The following is a 15,788-nucleotide window of genomic DNA, read 5'->3' as shown; positions in this document are numbered from 1 at the left end:
AGAATCGCGAGCGTCGTTGGACAACAAAATCGACGGTCCATATTTTCCCCCGCAAATGCAATGATCCAAGAGAAAGCCTCTGGGAAAAGCTCTTTAACTCTGTTGCAAGCCAGCTCTGTAGTACTTCTGTTTCAAAATGTCACGGACGAGAAAGTCCAACAGAAATAAAAAACCCACCACCGTCGAAATCGTCCTCGACTCCTCCGACACGGACACCGTCACCGACTCCGACTCCGACTCCGACTCCGACTCCTCCGACCTACACTCTCCAATCTCAGGTATGTTCTCCTTCGCCTTCCAGACCAACCCATCTCTCTCTTTTACTCTTCTTCTGTCGCTGCCATTTTTCTTGCTTTCCTGCGTTTACCTACTGAACGTACAGATAGTTATTGTTCAAAGTTTCCAACTTTATATAATTTTTCTTCAGATTTTTAGGCAACAGGTGAAGTTTTCGTTTTTAATTCAAGAGAAAAATGGTGGGATCAGATGAAATTTTTTAAATAAAACGTAAAAAATGGAAATTAGATGAAAAATTCAATCTTTTTGAGATTTTTCGGATGCCAGTGTGCCTGCATAGAGCATTTTGGGTTAGAATATGAACTCCTGGAAACTTTCCCTTGCAAGCCGGTTTCTGCAAGGGTTTATGGTTTGGTGATGGAATTTAGATTAAAATCCGAACCGTTTCGGTTGAAGGATTTTTATTTTTATTTTTTTATGATTTGTTTTGTTATTGTTCTGGTTGTAAGTTCAATGCTGGTGAATGGTTGATGGGTTTTAGTGTTTGTACTCCAACAGAGCTTTTCAGACACAATGTGTCGAAACATCGCTCGTGCTGGAGGCATGTTTTTTCGTCTTCGATTGTTCAAAAGAAGAGAATAACTCTAGGGGATATTAAAGAGGTAAAGAAGAGTTCCATGTGCCTTTTGGAATGCCCTCCCCGCTTCACTCGCCGCGAGAGGTCAAAGAGATTTGGGAAAAAAGAAGAGGTGAAAGAGCTGATGAGGCCTCACAAGGTTGCTGAGCGTGCAGTTTCACGAAAAAGGGAAAAGCTAGACTCTGGAGCTTTCATGCGTTACTTTGAGTAAGTCTTTCAAATTATCGTTCGTAAGTACCCTTTAATTTATCGAATCGGATTTAAAAATTTGTTTGGAATGTGTAGGAACTTGTGGAACAGCTTTTCAGAAGACAAGAGGACCTCTTTCGCTTACCTTGACTGTTTATGGTTTAGCTTGTACTTGCAACAAAACATTCACAAAGAACTTAAACGAGACATTAAGACCAAGGTGCTGAAGTGGATTAAGAATAAGTGCATCTTCTCAATGAAATATGTCATTGTTCCTATCGTTTGCTGGTAGCTTTCTTCCATTACCCTGAGCTAAATTCGTTCCATTCTCTGAATGCGTGGAGTTCCAACATTTTCTTTTCTGAAACGTTTCCTTTTCAGGAGCCACTGGAACCTCCTGATTCTATGCCATTTTGGTGAGAGTCTGCAGTCGGAAACCCAAAGACCATGTATGCTGTTGCTTGATTCTCTTCAAGGTGCTGATCCAGGGCGGTATGAAAAATATATAAGAAAGTATGGTTTTCTTTGGCAAGTTGTGCATTGCATTTGGGTTTTTTTTTACGCTACAGTTCCCTTATTAGGTGTTTGATGTGGGTTTTTCATCTTTTTCAGATTTGTACTGGACATTTTTATGGAAGAGGGAAGACCTGAGAAGAAAGATCTTATCTACCGAATTCCTTTGTTGGTGCCTGAGGTGATCTTAACAGTCTCTTTGTTAATTTCAATGTTCACATTAAAAAACCTCTTCCTAAAAAAGAAAAAAATTTCAGGTGCCACAACAGAGAGATGATGTCGAGTGTGGTAACTTTGTTCTATACTACATTAACTTGTTCATGGAAGGTGCTCCCGAGAATTTCAGCACTGAGGGCTACCCCTACTTTGTAAGTTTTACCTTTTGTCATATGTTTTTACTTATGATGCAGAATTAAAAACAGTACCGCTTATGGACTCTACCTTTCATTTGGTAATTGCAGATGAAGAAGGATTGGTTTTCCCCCAAGGGCTTGGATTATTTCTGCCAGAAACTGTACTCTTCTGCAACGTGATGTTCGTATGCTAACAGTGAAGGAGAGGTCCATAGGTTCTGGTTGACTTAATGCAATTGTTTCTGTAAAGTGATTAAGATATAATCAGGTGATTTAGGTGGATTAAAAGTTAGTCTTAGGATGACAAAGTAACGGCGGAAAAGTGTGTACTGAGAAACCTTTTGGTTAATGAGAAAGGGAAGCCCTTATGTTATAGATGTCGGCTCCTTCTCGACTGGCCTGTAATTTTCTTAGAGAGATGATTTCGCTAAACGCAATATAGAGCTGTTAATCAAAGTGTTGTGATTACCATCAAGTGTTGTGACATGATCAGCTTTTGTGATTAAGCAGGGATCGCTTCCTTCTACTTATTGCAAATTACAATGTAGTCTCGATGATATGAAAAAGATGTGGTTTCATCTTCCTTTTTTCTTTCGGGATGTGGTATGTTGTGATGGTTCTTACCAAGATGTTGAGGCAAAAAGAGAGTTTTCTCCATTAAAAGTCAATCCAAGAAGAGTTTTCTCCTCCTTAAAATAAGCATTTGACTTGGTCGTGTGAATCATCCATCCCTTGTGTTCCCGAGACTCCTTGGCTCATCTTGCGTCAGATGCAGCCATAACGCGACTGAAATTTAGAGCTGTAATCAAAATGTTAAGATTACTATTTAGTTGAGCTTCTGTGATTAAGTAACTGAATGTAACAACCTAAAGCTTAACCACTAAGCTAGGACTTTGCTTTAATTATCTTGAATGAGTAAGAAGAAAATCCTCTTCTCACCAGAAATGGAAAAATTCTTGGATACGGTCTCACCCATAATTCTTTGAAGTAGAAACGATTTATATTGATGAAAAACTTCAATCACAAACGAGTCTTGGAACATGACACATCTCGTATAACCTCAAGTAGCTCCTCAAACCAAACTATAAAGGTATCTACTGAAAGACCACACTTAGCTAAGCGGTGAGCGACACTGTTACAAAGCCTAGGGATATGATTAAAAGTTATTTCCTCTACCTGAACAGCAAGTTGGTCTCACTCATAATTTAAATGTAGAGCGTGTGTAGATCCTTAATAATTGAAATGAATAAAAATTATAAAGTTTGGGGATTAGTAATTCCTTACATTAATCCAACAACAACAAAAATCCGCTTCCATTAAAACATTTTTCCCAAACATATAAATTTCAAATCTGTTGGTTTTAATGAATAAAATTTAGTTTTGGGGAATTAAATGAATAGAGTTGAAATTCACAGTTCTGAACAGATTTTGTTCGCTAGCGTCATGCTTCCCTCGTGACATTAATTCCTGATCAGAACATGCAGAAAAGGCAAAAAAGAGTCGACTGTGTTATTTATTCTCTTTCTTCTTGTAGTCTTGTTTAGATTGAAGGTCAATCTTCTGCTACTCTCCTTTCAGTTGCAGGTTAGACTTCCAACCTATCTTTCGTTTATGATTATGTTCTGATATGAAGGTTGTGATACGTTTGTTAAAGGATCTTTAATTACTTCGGATGAATTTTATGACTGAGATTGATTGTGGTTTCTTGAAGGTTTCTTTGTGAAATCGTCTTGGTGTTTTTGTAGGTCTCGTTCAGTTTTTTAGGATTTGATTGAAATAGATAACTCGCTAAATTCAAGATGAAACCGTTCCCTCTAGCTTGCTTTTCTCCTAAATACCTCACCTTCGTCTTCTCACTTTACATTTTTAAATATGCAATCCTACTTTGTCACTTCTTTTTCTCCAGTAGCTCGCTCTCTTAAGCTTCCTTTCATCTCCATATGAGCGGATTACGATTTCATGAACTCGCAAACCTCATTTTATACTCCGTAAATGTGGATTCGAAAGCAGCTGCTAGATTTTGCTACATTTTGTGGTAATTGCTGCTGCTGCTGCGTGTGTATATATATACAGTGAAAATAATCCCTCTGATTATATTATATATACACATTGGTTTCAACACAATTTTCTTTTCACTGTATCTTAGGGATTGAAAAAGGAGACCTTTTTTGCTCTTAATAGTTATCTTTGCATGTCGAACAAGAACTAAAAAAGCTAAGCTTTGTGTGCTCTTAATATTTTCTCATTGTGATTTGGTTTTACTCCATTGGTTTGTTAGTGTATTTGGTTCTACTCCATTGTTTTGCTAGTTGACATTGGTAACATGTTGTAACAAGCTTAAGAAGACACACATGATCTTCAACCAATCAAATTTGCAGTTGTCCGGTTTTAAATGATGGAGATTAATTTGGATCCCGTAGTTTCAGAATTCCTTTTAATTTGCAATTCCTTTATCCAAACGCAGGGACAACAATGGATCTCTCTTTCTTGTTCCTAAACACTTCCGTAGCTGGACTTTTTGCCATACTTGTGTTTTCCTTCTCTATGATCACAGTTTGGAGGCTTAGAACTGCTGCAGCAAATGCCAAACTTCCCGAACCACCAAAAGTAGCAGGCGGGTGGCCTCTAGTAGGTCACCTCTACCTATTCAGACGGCCCCAGCTTCCACCCCATATAACGTTGGGAGCATTGGCGGACAAGTATGGACCAGTCTTCAGCATCATAATTGGCATCCACTCCGCCCTTGTGGTAAATACTTGGGAGGCTGCAAAGGAGTGCTTCACCACCAACGACTTGGTTGTTTCTCAACGTCCCAAAACTATAGCCGCTGAAATCTTGAGCTACAACCACGCCATGCTAGGGTTAAGCCCGTACGGTGCGTACTGGCGTGACTTGCGCAAAATTATAGTCCAAGAGCTACTCTCAAGCCACATGCTTGAGCAATTCAAACATGTTCGAGAATCTGAAGTAGTGATGGCCACAAAAGAGGTATACAATCTATGGACCAAAAGAAACGATTCAAAAGAAAATGGTTCCGGACAACTTTTGGTGGAGATGAAGCAGTGGTTCAACGATTTAACTCTAAAGGTGTTTTTTAGGATGGTTGCTGGAAATAGATATAATAATTTGGGTGACGAGAAAGAGGAAGTTCGGTGTCATAAGGCCGTGAGGGAGCTCTTTCATTTTATTGGATTGTTTGCCTTTGGGGATGCTGTTCCATGGCTTAGGTTTTTGGATATTGGAGGGCACGAAAAAGCTATGAAAAAAACTGCCAAAGAGCTCGATACCATAGTTATGTCCTGGTTGGAGGAGCACAAGCAGAGAAGAGCAAAAGATGGAGACAATAATCAAGATTTCATCGACCTGATGCTTTCAGTCCTCGACAGACAAAATGTTGCACAACATGAATCATTTGATGCTGATACCGTCATGAAAGCTACAGTTTTGGTACATAGTATGAATGTTCTTAATTAACTCGCATGCAGCACCAAACTTCTCTTTAAGCCTTCTGTAATCGGTATCCTTGTTCAATTAATCCTTGTTTTGTATTATAATTGGATATGTATTGATTAAGCAACTTGATTATGACTTTGCAGAATCTGATTGCTGGAGGAAGCGACCCAACCTCCGTGCTCATGGGCTGCGCAATCTCAATGTTGTTGGACAACCGCCATGCTTTGAAGAAAGTCTGTGAAGAACTAGACAACCATGTTGGCAAAGGAAGACTAGTGAATGAAATAGATATCAATAATCTCGTGTACCTGCAAGCCGTTATTAAAGAAGTGATGCGTTTATATGCAACATTCTCGGGCTACAGAGAATTCACCGAGGACTGCATTGTGGCAGGGTACCATGTCTCGAAAGGCACGTGGTTGATAGTGAATGCGTGGAAGATTCATACTGACCCACGGGTTTGGGATGACCCGATGGAGTTCAAGCCGGAAAGATTTCTCACAGGCCATAAGGATGTTGATGTCAAGGGTCGGCATTTTGAGTTAATGCCTTTTGGTAGCGGTCGAAGAGCATGCCCTGGCATAAATTTGGGCCTTCACTTGACGCTTTTGATCCTGGCTAGTTTTCTGCATGCGTTTGAGATCTCTACTCCAACAAATGCAACTGTTGATATGTGCCAAGGATTTGGAGATTCCAACAAGAAATCTACCCTACTTAAAGTCCTCGTCGAACCTCGCCTGCCTCCAAATCTCTATGAATAAATAATAAAGATTGGGGAAGCAACTTCAGAAATTTCTCATATATGAATAAACAAAGACTGGGCAATTTCTGTCGAAGTTTCTCCTATATGGATATTTAAACCCCCCAAAGAGGAGCTGTATCCTTTTTCTTATCTCTCTCAAATGGTCTTGGAAAAAAGATGGAAAGTTCTTCATTTTGCATGGATACATCCAGATCGTCAGTCCCAAAGAGAAACCAAGAAGATAGATGAATACTAACACAATACAATGGATGCATGCAAATAATTTGTCAAAAAAAAGTTTAACTAAATTTTACACTCTTCAGGTTTCGAGTGATTTTGCTTGAGAAAAAGATGCATAAGACTTTCGTCCCAGTATTTTCTCACGCAGGAAAGGCCTAAAAAATGGAGGCTAACACTGTTATTGGAAGTTGGTGATTTTATAACGAGAAAAAGCCTCCTTCCCTCTTATCAATTTCTTTCATTCACCTTCAGTCCTCTCTTTTCCACTCGAAAAGTGCACCATCGTCAACAAATCAGGCATCATTTTCGGCTCATCAGATTAGAGGTGGGCAAATGGGCCTTGGGCCCACGAGTCGGGACGGGTCCAAATGGTTCGGGACGGATCTAAAAATTCTAAATAGAAAACGAAACGGGATGGGGCGGGTCCAAAATTTTGAGAAAATAGGCAACCGGCCCGGACCGTTTCCACCTTTGATTTAATATCACTCAAATCAACAATGTTGATTCCCAACCATATCAATCTCAAATACTCAAACTTGTAACGGCGCAACCAGTCAAGCTCATCCTTTGTCCCCATCTCTCTCGCTCATATTTCCCAATCCCAACTTGATGTCTCTATCTCCCGACTCCGTCAGTCGAAGATGGTGTTGACGATGACACGAGGCTCCAAATCGGGGATGCTTCGAGGGACTTGAGGGATAACAAAGATCGAAGATGGACAATGATGGTGCTACGACGATAGCGAACCTCGTCGATGACGATGGGCTCTAGATCGACGAAGATGGAGCGAGAGACGTGTTTTCCATCGATGGTATAGCACTTTCTGCGAATCATCTTCTTTTGATTGTACTTGCAAAGCCATGAGAGAAGGCTTGATAATCCCTTCACGAAGCATTTGCAACCACAACCATTTTCAAGCCCAAATTCGGCAAAATCGAAACAAATTAGGAGAAAAATATGAAATCGTTCCATTTTCAAAACCAGATCCAACCCCAAAATTCGAACTTGAATCCCAGAAAACCCAAACCAGATCCAAACCCCATCTCCTACCTTTGAGCCAATCACACATGCAATGGGATATATAATAATTTTAGTTAATTGACTAAAAAACCAAAAAGGTTTGATAAAAAAAAAAAACCAAAAAAGTTTTAGTTAAACCTTAATAAACCCGATTTGAAGCGTAGAAACAACGGTTCCAGTTTAACCTTTTTTCTCTCCCATGGCGACTGCAGTGTTACCAATATCTGAGCCTGCTCGAAAGTAACCCCAGCCGAGTCGGGGCGGATTCGACGCCCATGGACTATCCGAAGAAGAGGCCCGGGTCCTAGCCATAGCTGAAATCGTCAGCTCCATGGGCTTTACGGGAAAGGTCGATCATGGAGCTAACAATTTTAGCTATGGCTCGAATCCGGGCCTTTTCTTCGGATAGTCTATGGGCTTCGAATCCGCCCCGACATGGCGCGGGGTTGCTTTCGGGCAGGCTTGGATACTGGTAACACTGCAGTCGCCATAGGAGAGAAAAGAGGGAAGCGAGGAAAAAAGGATAAATTGGAACCGCAGTTTCTACACTTCAGCTCAGGTTTATTAAGGTTTAACTAAAACCTTTTTGGTTTTTTGGTCAATTAACTAAAATTATTTTTTATCCTTAAAAATACTAAAAATAATGAAACTAGTTTTATTTTTATCGTTTGGTATGAAATTCAAACTGGTATTTTGTTTTTTTTTTTTTGAAAAAAGGAATCAACTGGTGTCTTTGCTAGAATAGTCCACTTTTCTCGAGGCTGAAAAAATTCATAAAGATATTTTAGCTTCTTTAGCCACCATTGTGTGAGAAAAATATGAGAAAATTTAATAGTTCTCTTCTAAAGCTAAGCAATATCTTAATGCATCAATTTGGCATACTTGTAACAAAGATGATTTATATACTCTTATTTTTATTTATTTTTAATCATTAAATTAAATATGAATTAAAATACATTATTAAAAAAGAGAAGTACATAAGAAAAAAATGATACTAGAGAAATCTTTTTCCAATTAATTCAATGCAGTTTTTGTTTATTTTTTCCTATTTAAATTGAGAAAAATTAAGCCGTTTTAAAAGATTAGAATGCTAGAAAATGAAGTCGGGAAAAAAAGGTACTAAAATCTAATTTAGGAGGTTTGGTTTAACATTTCTCTAAAATCTAATTATTTTCAAGTGAAAAAGATAAAAAGAAAATAAAAAATTCATTAGATGATCATTTTTACTAAACTTCCCCCCATTAAATTGCTAATATTAAAAGAAAAAAAAGTTTAAATAAAAACTAAAAAGATTAAAACAAAGTTCACAAACGCAGCCGTGTGAAGTCTCGAACCGTCTCTTCCGAAACTGATTATTTCCGCCGCCGAAAAGCAGACTCGCTGCGTATCGGCCAACAAAATTTCGGCCGCGAAAAGCTTCAGATTGTTGCAGAGAGCAACAAACAAACATGGAGAAGAAAGGTCCGAAAACACGAAGCGAAGTAGAAGAGAAACTTCTTGAGAAAGTAGGAGAAGCAATCGCAACCGTGAAGAAGGCGAAGCACGTAGACCAAGTCATCTGCGCGCTTCACTCCCTCGCCGTTCTTCTCTTCCCTCTCGACGCCTCTCTTCTCTCAGGTAACTTTTCAGATTCTGCGTTTCACCCGAAAAGTCTCGATTTTCCGAGTTACTGAACCGGCTGTTTGGTTTCCGAGAAAATTCCAAAACCGAAAGTTTGCAAATTTGTTCACTTCTTGAGTCGTTTGATTGAAAATGAAACAAAAGATTTGTTTTGCGAGCTGAATGTTTTGGAATTTCAGGTGCTATTGACGAGCAATACAGAGAGCAGGTGAGCTATTGGCTGATGTGAAATTTAAAAATTTGAAATTTCACGAATTTTTATTGAAATTTATTTGTTGCAGCGAGTTTTCTTAGAGATTTGAGCTTCTGTGGTTGTGTTGTGTGCAGATAATTAGTTCCGAGGCTCCTTCTGCAGCTGAGAGGAGAGAGTGGTGGCAGGCATTCTATGGAGGAGCTGCATTTTCGACATTTGCTCGGTTTCTGTTAATTGGTATTCTTCTTACCTCTATTTTCTATTGCCATCATGTTTTCTTGAATTTTTGTGTGTGGAGTTCTCTTATATATCTCAGCTTTTATTCATTTGGCCGTAAGTTTCAAAAATTCGAGTTTTGGGAAGAGAAATATATGTAAGTCAGTCAAATCACCAACACTCTTGGCGTGTAGAGAATGGCGTTGAATCAAATGGAGGTTTATAAAACGTAAAGATTAATTGATAGCTGATTTTCGTGGAGATTCTTGAGGAAAATTTGGCATCTCTTTCATTGGTTTTGGCTCACCCATTTTTTTTTACTGTTGACGCCTTTTGTGCATGCCTTTACATATGATGATTTGTTTTGGTGTTGTTTGCAGATCTTGCTTCCAACTGGCTAGCTTGTTTCCCCTTATCAGCACGTAAACATGTGTATGATGTTTTCTTTGTTCATGGACTTGCCACCGAGGTAGTTCAGACCTTGGTCCCTTGTTTGCAGAAGAGTGGAGGTGATGATCTTGATGTTAAGGCCATTCACTCTAATACTGAAAGGTAGGAATAAGGGCCTGTTACTGTCTGGTGGTTAGTTGAAAACAATAAGGGGTTCAGTCCTTCCACTATCTATCGTGTGGATTTAGGATAGATATCTGAAATATCATTCTTTACTAACACTTAACCTCTCGGACTTTTTTCTACCATTACACAGATTACTCATACTCTGCTTGCTTGAAAATAATGGGGTGCTCCAGGTGGCTAGAGAATTCGGTGGTTCTTGCCAATCTGAAGATTATATAAATGAAAATCTTAAGCCAGCTGTATCTAGAGTGGCACAGATTGTTGCATCCATACCTGACAAAGCACAATTGAGAGCTCCAACTTCTCTTTCTTCACAGTATCCTTTTATCTCTTGTGCTGGATAATTGTACCAAATACTTGTGTATACTTAGAAAAAGTGTATTCCGTGATAATGGTTGTAGTTTAAATTTTCTATTTTGATTATTTTAACGTAGTGCAGTTAGAAATATGATAGCTCTACTTATTTGCAGATCAAAATTTTTCCGTTACTGCCAATTTTTTGTTTATCTTGACATAAGTACTATAGTTTGTTCTTCAAGCAAGTTACAGTTCAGCTTCTTTCTCTAGCAGAAGAGAGGAATACAAATCTATTAGATGGAGCGTTTCTTAAAAGTTACATGAATGGGACATTACTATTTGTTGGGGAAACATTTTCTCGTATATGTCGACGTGGATCTGTAGGTAACTATTATAATTTTAAGCATCACAGTGGAGAAACTGTTTGTGCAAGAATTGCATTTATTCTCTGGTCAGTAGAGCATGACAATTGATATGCAAGAGTATTCTGGTAAGATGTCCATGGATTTGTAATCAAAGTGTTTTTCTTTTTTGAGTTTTTCACAGATGTACTTTTAAGCGAGATAATCCCCCGGATTCTTGGTCACGTCCGGAGCTTATTATCATCAAATATAGAGCCACTTGTCTCAGATGTTTTTGAATCAAACCCAGAATCCCAATTTTGGCTGAATGTGATACAAGCAATGAGCGATTCATATGCTGTAGAAAGAATGTCTGAGCAACTTTTGCATCAGCTTGCATCTGAAGGTGTCAGTGATGTTGAAGCCTACTGGATTCTTTGGCTATTATTTCATCGGGTTTCTCAATACCAGATATCAGTGAGGTCAGTGAATATATTTCCTTTCCTTCACCCTCTTCTCCCTGGTTTTATCTGAAGTCGAAATTGATTTAGCAGAATTGGTTTTTTTGCCATCAATCTTGACTTTTTTTTTTTTTGGGTAGTAATTTCTGAAATATTGGATCCAAGCATGTGATTACTGTTAGTCTTTGATTACATCATCAGATAGGCATATAGTAGAAAAAGTTCATGTCAGTAAGGTTTCTGAGCAAATGAAACTCACTTCGTTGAAGCTCTATTATCTATGGGAAAGAAAGCATTGTTTTGCTACTAGTTCATTTTGCAGTATTGTTTTGTGTTATACAAGGATTTAATTTCAGATTTCCTGTTTATTAGGTCAATGTTTTCTGACAAATTTTTACTCTGGAAAGTATTTCCTGTTTGCTGCCTGCGATGGATCCTTCAGTTTGCTATTCTTGAACGCCCACCTGATAGTAATTCACTCACTAAAGGTCACAGTACCCGAAATTTCTTGGACACATTGCAGCATCTGGTAACAGTATGGTCAAAAAAGGAGTTTGTGCAATCAGCCTCAATGGAGCAGCAAACTTGTATCCTTCATGTTTTTGTCCGGCATCTGATATTAGTCTGCAATAACTCCTGATGATTTTTACGTCTAGCCTTTACATTGGGAAACCTTGTAGACGCTACAAGCCTACAACATAAATATGAAATCCCTGCAACTTATACCTGTAACTTTTCTATAGAAACTACCATTGTTTTATTGTACTTATTTTGGAATTTGTTGTCCCTTAATCTTGCAATATTAGATGTATCTGCAGCTGTAGGCCTTTCCCTGGAGAAGATGTCTAAAGAGGAACTAGACGAGACTAAGGATGTGATGCACTCAATTCTCAAAGGACTGAGCTGTAAATTCTTCACCGTTGTCTCTGCCAGTATACTGTCTTGCAATGTTAGTGATCTTTATATATCTTGTATTCTTTGCTGACAGGTAGGCTGGAAAGCCCAAACCATTTAGTTCGGAAAATGGCCAGCAGTGTTGCTCTAGTGTTCTCCAAGGTGATTGACCCCAAAAATCCTCTATACCTTGATGATAGCTGCACTGGGGACACTATTGACTGGGAATTTGGGTTGTCTACCCCTGAGAAAGTGACTTCGGGAACCTCAAATTGCATACAACAGGGAATAGACAATCCTGAAGCATCTACTACCTCAGTGCTGGAAAAGGACTTAACCCGTAAAGCCAGTGATGGTATATCAAGTAATGGGAAGAGTAAAAATAGGAAATCATATGAACCGAAGTTGGTTGACCCAGACGAGATCATCGATCCAGTTACACTAAATTACGAGTCGGGCTCTGATGACAATGAAAATGACGATGCTAGTGAGAGTTCTGATGTTTCAAGTGAGTCATCTTTACAGCCATATGATTTGTCGGATGATGACACAGATTTGAAAAGAAAATTTTCACAGTTGGTTGATGTAGTTGCAGCACTTCGGAAATCTGATGATGCTGATGGGGTAAGTAAACCAAGTTCATTGGTTTAAAATTTAGTCAGATGATCTTCTTACAATAATCAGTAGTAAGTTACCCAAGTGGGATGAATATTATCCCTGGCTCCTTGATCATTAATTTTACTTTCATATTGCAGGTGGAGAATGCTCTTAATGTTGCTGAAAAACTTGTCCGAGCATCACCTGATGAGCTTAAGCACGTAGCGAGTGATCTTGTGAGAACTCTTGTACAGGTTCGTTGTTCTGACTTGGCTGTAGAAGGTGAGGAAGATTCAGCTGAAGACAAGAGACAAAGAGCGTTGGTTGCTTTGCTCGTGACATGTCCATTGGAATCTCTGGAGACATTAAACAAACTACTGTATTCTCCTAGTATAGATGTCAGTCAACGCATAATGATACTTGATGTCATGACGGAGGCTGCTCAGGAGCTTGCTCATACCAAAATTATAAAGCCTAAACAGGCTAAGGCGCTCATATCAACCACATCAGAGACCCAGGCTTGGTTCTTGCCTAGTGACATAGGGCCCGCTGGAGCTGGTCCCTGGAAAGAGATTTCAGAATCAAAATCTTTACTGAATTGGACAAATCGTTATGAGAGGGAACTTCCTTCAAAACCTGGTCAGATTAAGAGAGGAAACACGCGCCAGAGGAGCCTAAAATCAGCAGATTGGCAAGAAGCACAAATAGAATGGTCCCATAATAAATTTCCAGTGTATGCAGCAGCGTTTATGCTCCCTGCCATGCAGGGCTTTGATAAGAAAAGGCAGGGTGTTGACTTGCTTGATAGAGACTTTCTCGTCCTGGGGAAGCTCATCTATATGCTTGGAGTTTGTATGAAATGTGCAGCCATGCATCCAGAAGCATCTGTACTCGCCGCCCCTTTTCTAGATATGCTAAGATCCAGGTACTGAACAGAGAACAAAACCAGCAAACAACATTTCAAAATGTTACCAGACCCTTTATATTGACCTTGAGGCGCATACCTTATGTCTCCAAACATATTTAAAACGGTCTTTTGACTTGGCTGCAAAAAAATTCTGAGAATAAAATGATGATTAGGTTATGGTTTTTTAACAGCACATTTCTCATTGAACTTATGCATTCAACTGTATTTTATGTCACTAAAACTGTGGTTTTAACTACACGCAGGGAGATATGTCATCACAAGGAAGCTTATGTTAGAAAAGCTGCCCTTTTTGCAGCTTCGTGCGTACTGCTATCACTTCATCCCTCTTATGTTGCAACCTCTTTGGTTGAAGGAAATGTTGAAATTTCTAGCGGGCTTGAATGGGTGCGCACATGGGCCCTTCATGTAGCTGAATCTGAGAGTGATAGAGAGTGCTACACGGTAAGCAACTAATCCTTGAGCTCCCCAAGGGTTTGCAAATCATGCAGTCCTGTTATCTTCATCTCTGTTGGCATGTTATACTCCCTAATTTTGAACGTGCACACGACCATACATGCATTGGAGAAGGTTTGGGGGCAAGATTATAAGTTTTTGAGCCCCTCCACTTCAAATTGGAGATGGTCTAAGGACACCGTGATTTTTATCAAAAACCATTTCTTTAACTTTATACTCTTACTTTGATCGAGGAGGGTGCATTTGCTGATGTCAAATTTCTTAAATTGCAAAAGTTTCGAAATGGAGCAACTGTATTCATCCCCCTGAAACCTTTCTCCATTCATTGCCAGCTCTCTTATCTTCGATGATTGTTTCTGATTGCCACAACGTCTGTTGAATTTACCTGTGTTCCCATGACTTGTTGCTTACTTACTTTTTTCGTGTTGTAGATGGCTATGGCATGCCTACAACTCCACGCTGAGATGGCCCTCCAAGCTTCCCGAGCACTAGAGTCAGCGGAAAGTACATCCATGGCGAAGAAGAATATCGGGCTACCTTCCAGTCTATCCAAGGGGACAATTATCATCCCCCACTCCAATGTCATGAAATACTAAAGCTTATTGGTTTTATCAACCAAAAAGATCGAAATTATGTCAGCTTTCTGTTTGTAAGGTTCACGCCGCTAGTTAATATCACTGTTTTTCTTCTCTTTCGAAATTGTCGATTTGTATTTTCTCCTCAGAAACTACAATGAAGATTTACTTCTCAAGTTTGAATCCCCTCTCTTTTGAGCATTTTTTTACTTTGAAAGAGGCAAATAAGAAAACCAAGATCAAACTTTGCAGCTTCACACAAACAACAGATTTTTTTATAATTTTTTACTATTATTAGGGGGAGGAGAGAGTTTGGAACTATTACAATAATTTAGGGGGATGACAAAGTTTTGAGCCTGGACGTATGTGTAGAAACCCAAAAATCTTATGCATTAAGATATTGGACCGCATGCGCATGAACAATAGATTCTACAAAATGACATAACGAGTTAAAAGAAACACATTTATCAAATAAAATCTTAATACATATGTATATGTATGTGGTAGCTTTGCCCTGATGAATATGGTCTCCCGAGGTTAAAACCCTATGACTTAATCTAGCTTATAGAGCGTTTGTAATAAAAAGAAGGGCTAACTCCATTTTACACTTGGAAGTGGGTGTGTTCTTCAATTTACACCCTAAAGTTTTCATAAATTATTTTTAAGGTTTCAATTCGTGCACCTATAATTAATGAAGAGAAAAAGTTGCTTCCAAGTGATGAAATGCAATATGTCATTGAGTCGTTCTCACGGATACTACGTCGTTTCATTCATTCCCTAAAGCATTTAGGAAAACTAACTTGAATGCATGAGATAGAACGACAATATACACCGTTCCTATATTGAAGTTAGATGAATGTACAATCTTCTTCCTATCCTGCTGTGAAAGTTTGGTTGGTTGTCTTGCATTTTGGCAATGAATCTTTCAATATTTAGATGAGTAAAATACGCAATCTAAACTTGTGGACAAGGAGAGACTGAAATGTCTCTGTGAGTCTTCTCGGCCTCCGAAATGGATGGATAACCGTGGTTTGCCACTATTTGTCCCTCTTAAAAACTAAAAAAAAAACAAAAAAAAAAAACACAATCCTCTTCTAGGAATACATTTAAAAAATAAAAAAAATTAATATCTATCCATATAAATTACTGTTTCGTCGTTATAACATGCATACCCAGCGAAATACTACCTTACGAATTTTTACTTGGATTCTGTTTAAATGAAATTAAATGATTAAGATGTGTTTGGATATATA

General features: G+C 38.8%; 3 protein-coding genes across 4 annotated transcripts; all 3 read left to right on the top strand.

Annotated features, from left to right (window-relative positions):
• Positions 1 to 2,397, top strand: LOC103950055 (probable ubiquitin-like-specific protease 2A). Of its 2 annotated transcripts, none has more exons than XM_048587564.1 (7): positions 1 to 278; positions 796 to 1,081; positions 1,160 to 1,351; positions 1,445 to 1,555; positions 1,676 to 1,757; positions 1,834 to 1,944; positions 2,038 to 2,397. In XM_048587564.1, the coding sequence occupies exons 1-7, from the start codon at positions 137 to 139 to the stop codon at positions 2,107 to 2,109; spliced, it is 996 nt and encodes a 331-aa protein (XP_048443521.1). In that variant the 5' UTR covers positions 1 to 136; the 3' UTR covers positions 2,110 to 2,397. The 2 variants fall into 2 exon arrangements, with proteins under 2 accessions (XP_048443521.1, XP_009359484.2); XM_009361209.3 differs by having other exon boundaries at positions 5 to 278; positions 1,445 to 1,576.
• Positions 2,398 to 4,401: 2,004 nt separating this feature from the next.
• On the top strand, positions 4,402 to 6,345 carry LOC103950112 (cytochrome P450 CYP82D47-like). Its single transcript, XM_048587507.1, has 2 exons — positions 4,402 to 5,376; positions 5,526 to 6,345. The coding sequence occupies exons 1-2, from the start codon at positions 4,402 to 4,404 to the stop codon at positions 6,141 to 6,143; spliced, it is 1,593 nt and encodes a 530-aa protein (XP_048443464.1). The 3' UTR covers positions 6,144 to 6,345.
• Positions 6,346 to 8,679: 2,334 nt separating this feature from the next.
• On the top strand, positions 8,680 to 14,718 carry LOC103950056. The gene is made up of 13 exons (XM_018648144.2): positions 8,680 to 9,001; positions 9,184 to 9,212; positions 9,332 to 9,434; positions 9,794 to 9,965; positions 10,120 to 10,305; positions 10,516 to 10,670; positions 10,833 to 11,109; positions 11,461 to 11,675; positions 11,895 to 11,993; positions 12,077 to 12,606; positions 12,738 to 13,504; positions 13,750 to 13,948; positions 14,392 to 14,718. Exons 1-13 carry the CDS (start codon positions 8,833 to 8,835, stop codon positions 14,554 to 14,556), a joined length of 3,066 nt encoding a protein of 1,021 aa, XP_018503660.2. The 5' UTR covers positions 8,680 to 8,832; the 3' UTR covers positions 14,557 to 14,718.
• Positions 14,719 to 15,788: the final 1,070 nt, after the last annotated feature.

The sequence above is a fragment of a genome, unplaced genomic scaffold, assembly GCF_019419815.1.
Source record: "Pyrus x bretschneideri cultivar Hongxiangsu unplaced genomic scaffold, Pyrus_bretschneideri_v1 Contig27, whole genome shotgun sequence".
In the NCBI taxonomy this organism is placed as follows: Eukaryota; Viridiplantae; Streptophyta; class Magnoliopsida; order Rosales; family Rosaceae; genus Pyrus; species Pyrus x bretschneideri.
The sequence above is the reverse complement of the archived record's forward strand: the minus strand, read 5'-3'. Positions and strand labels throughout refer to the sequence as shown.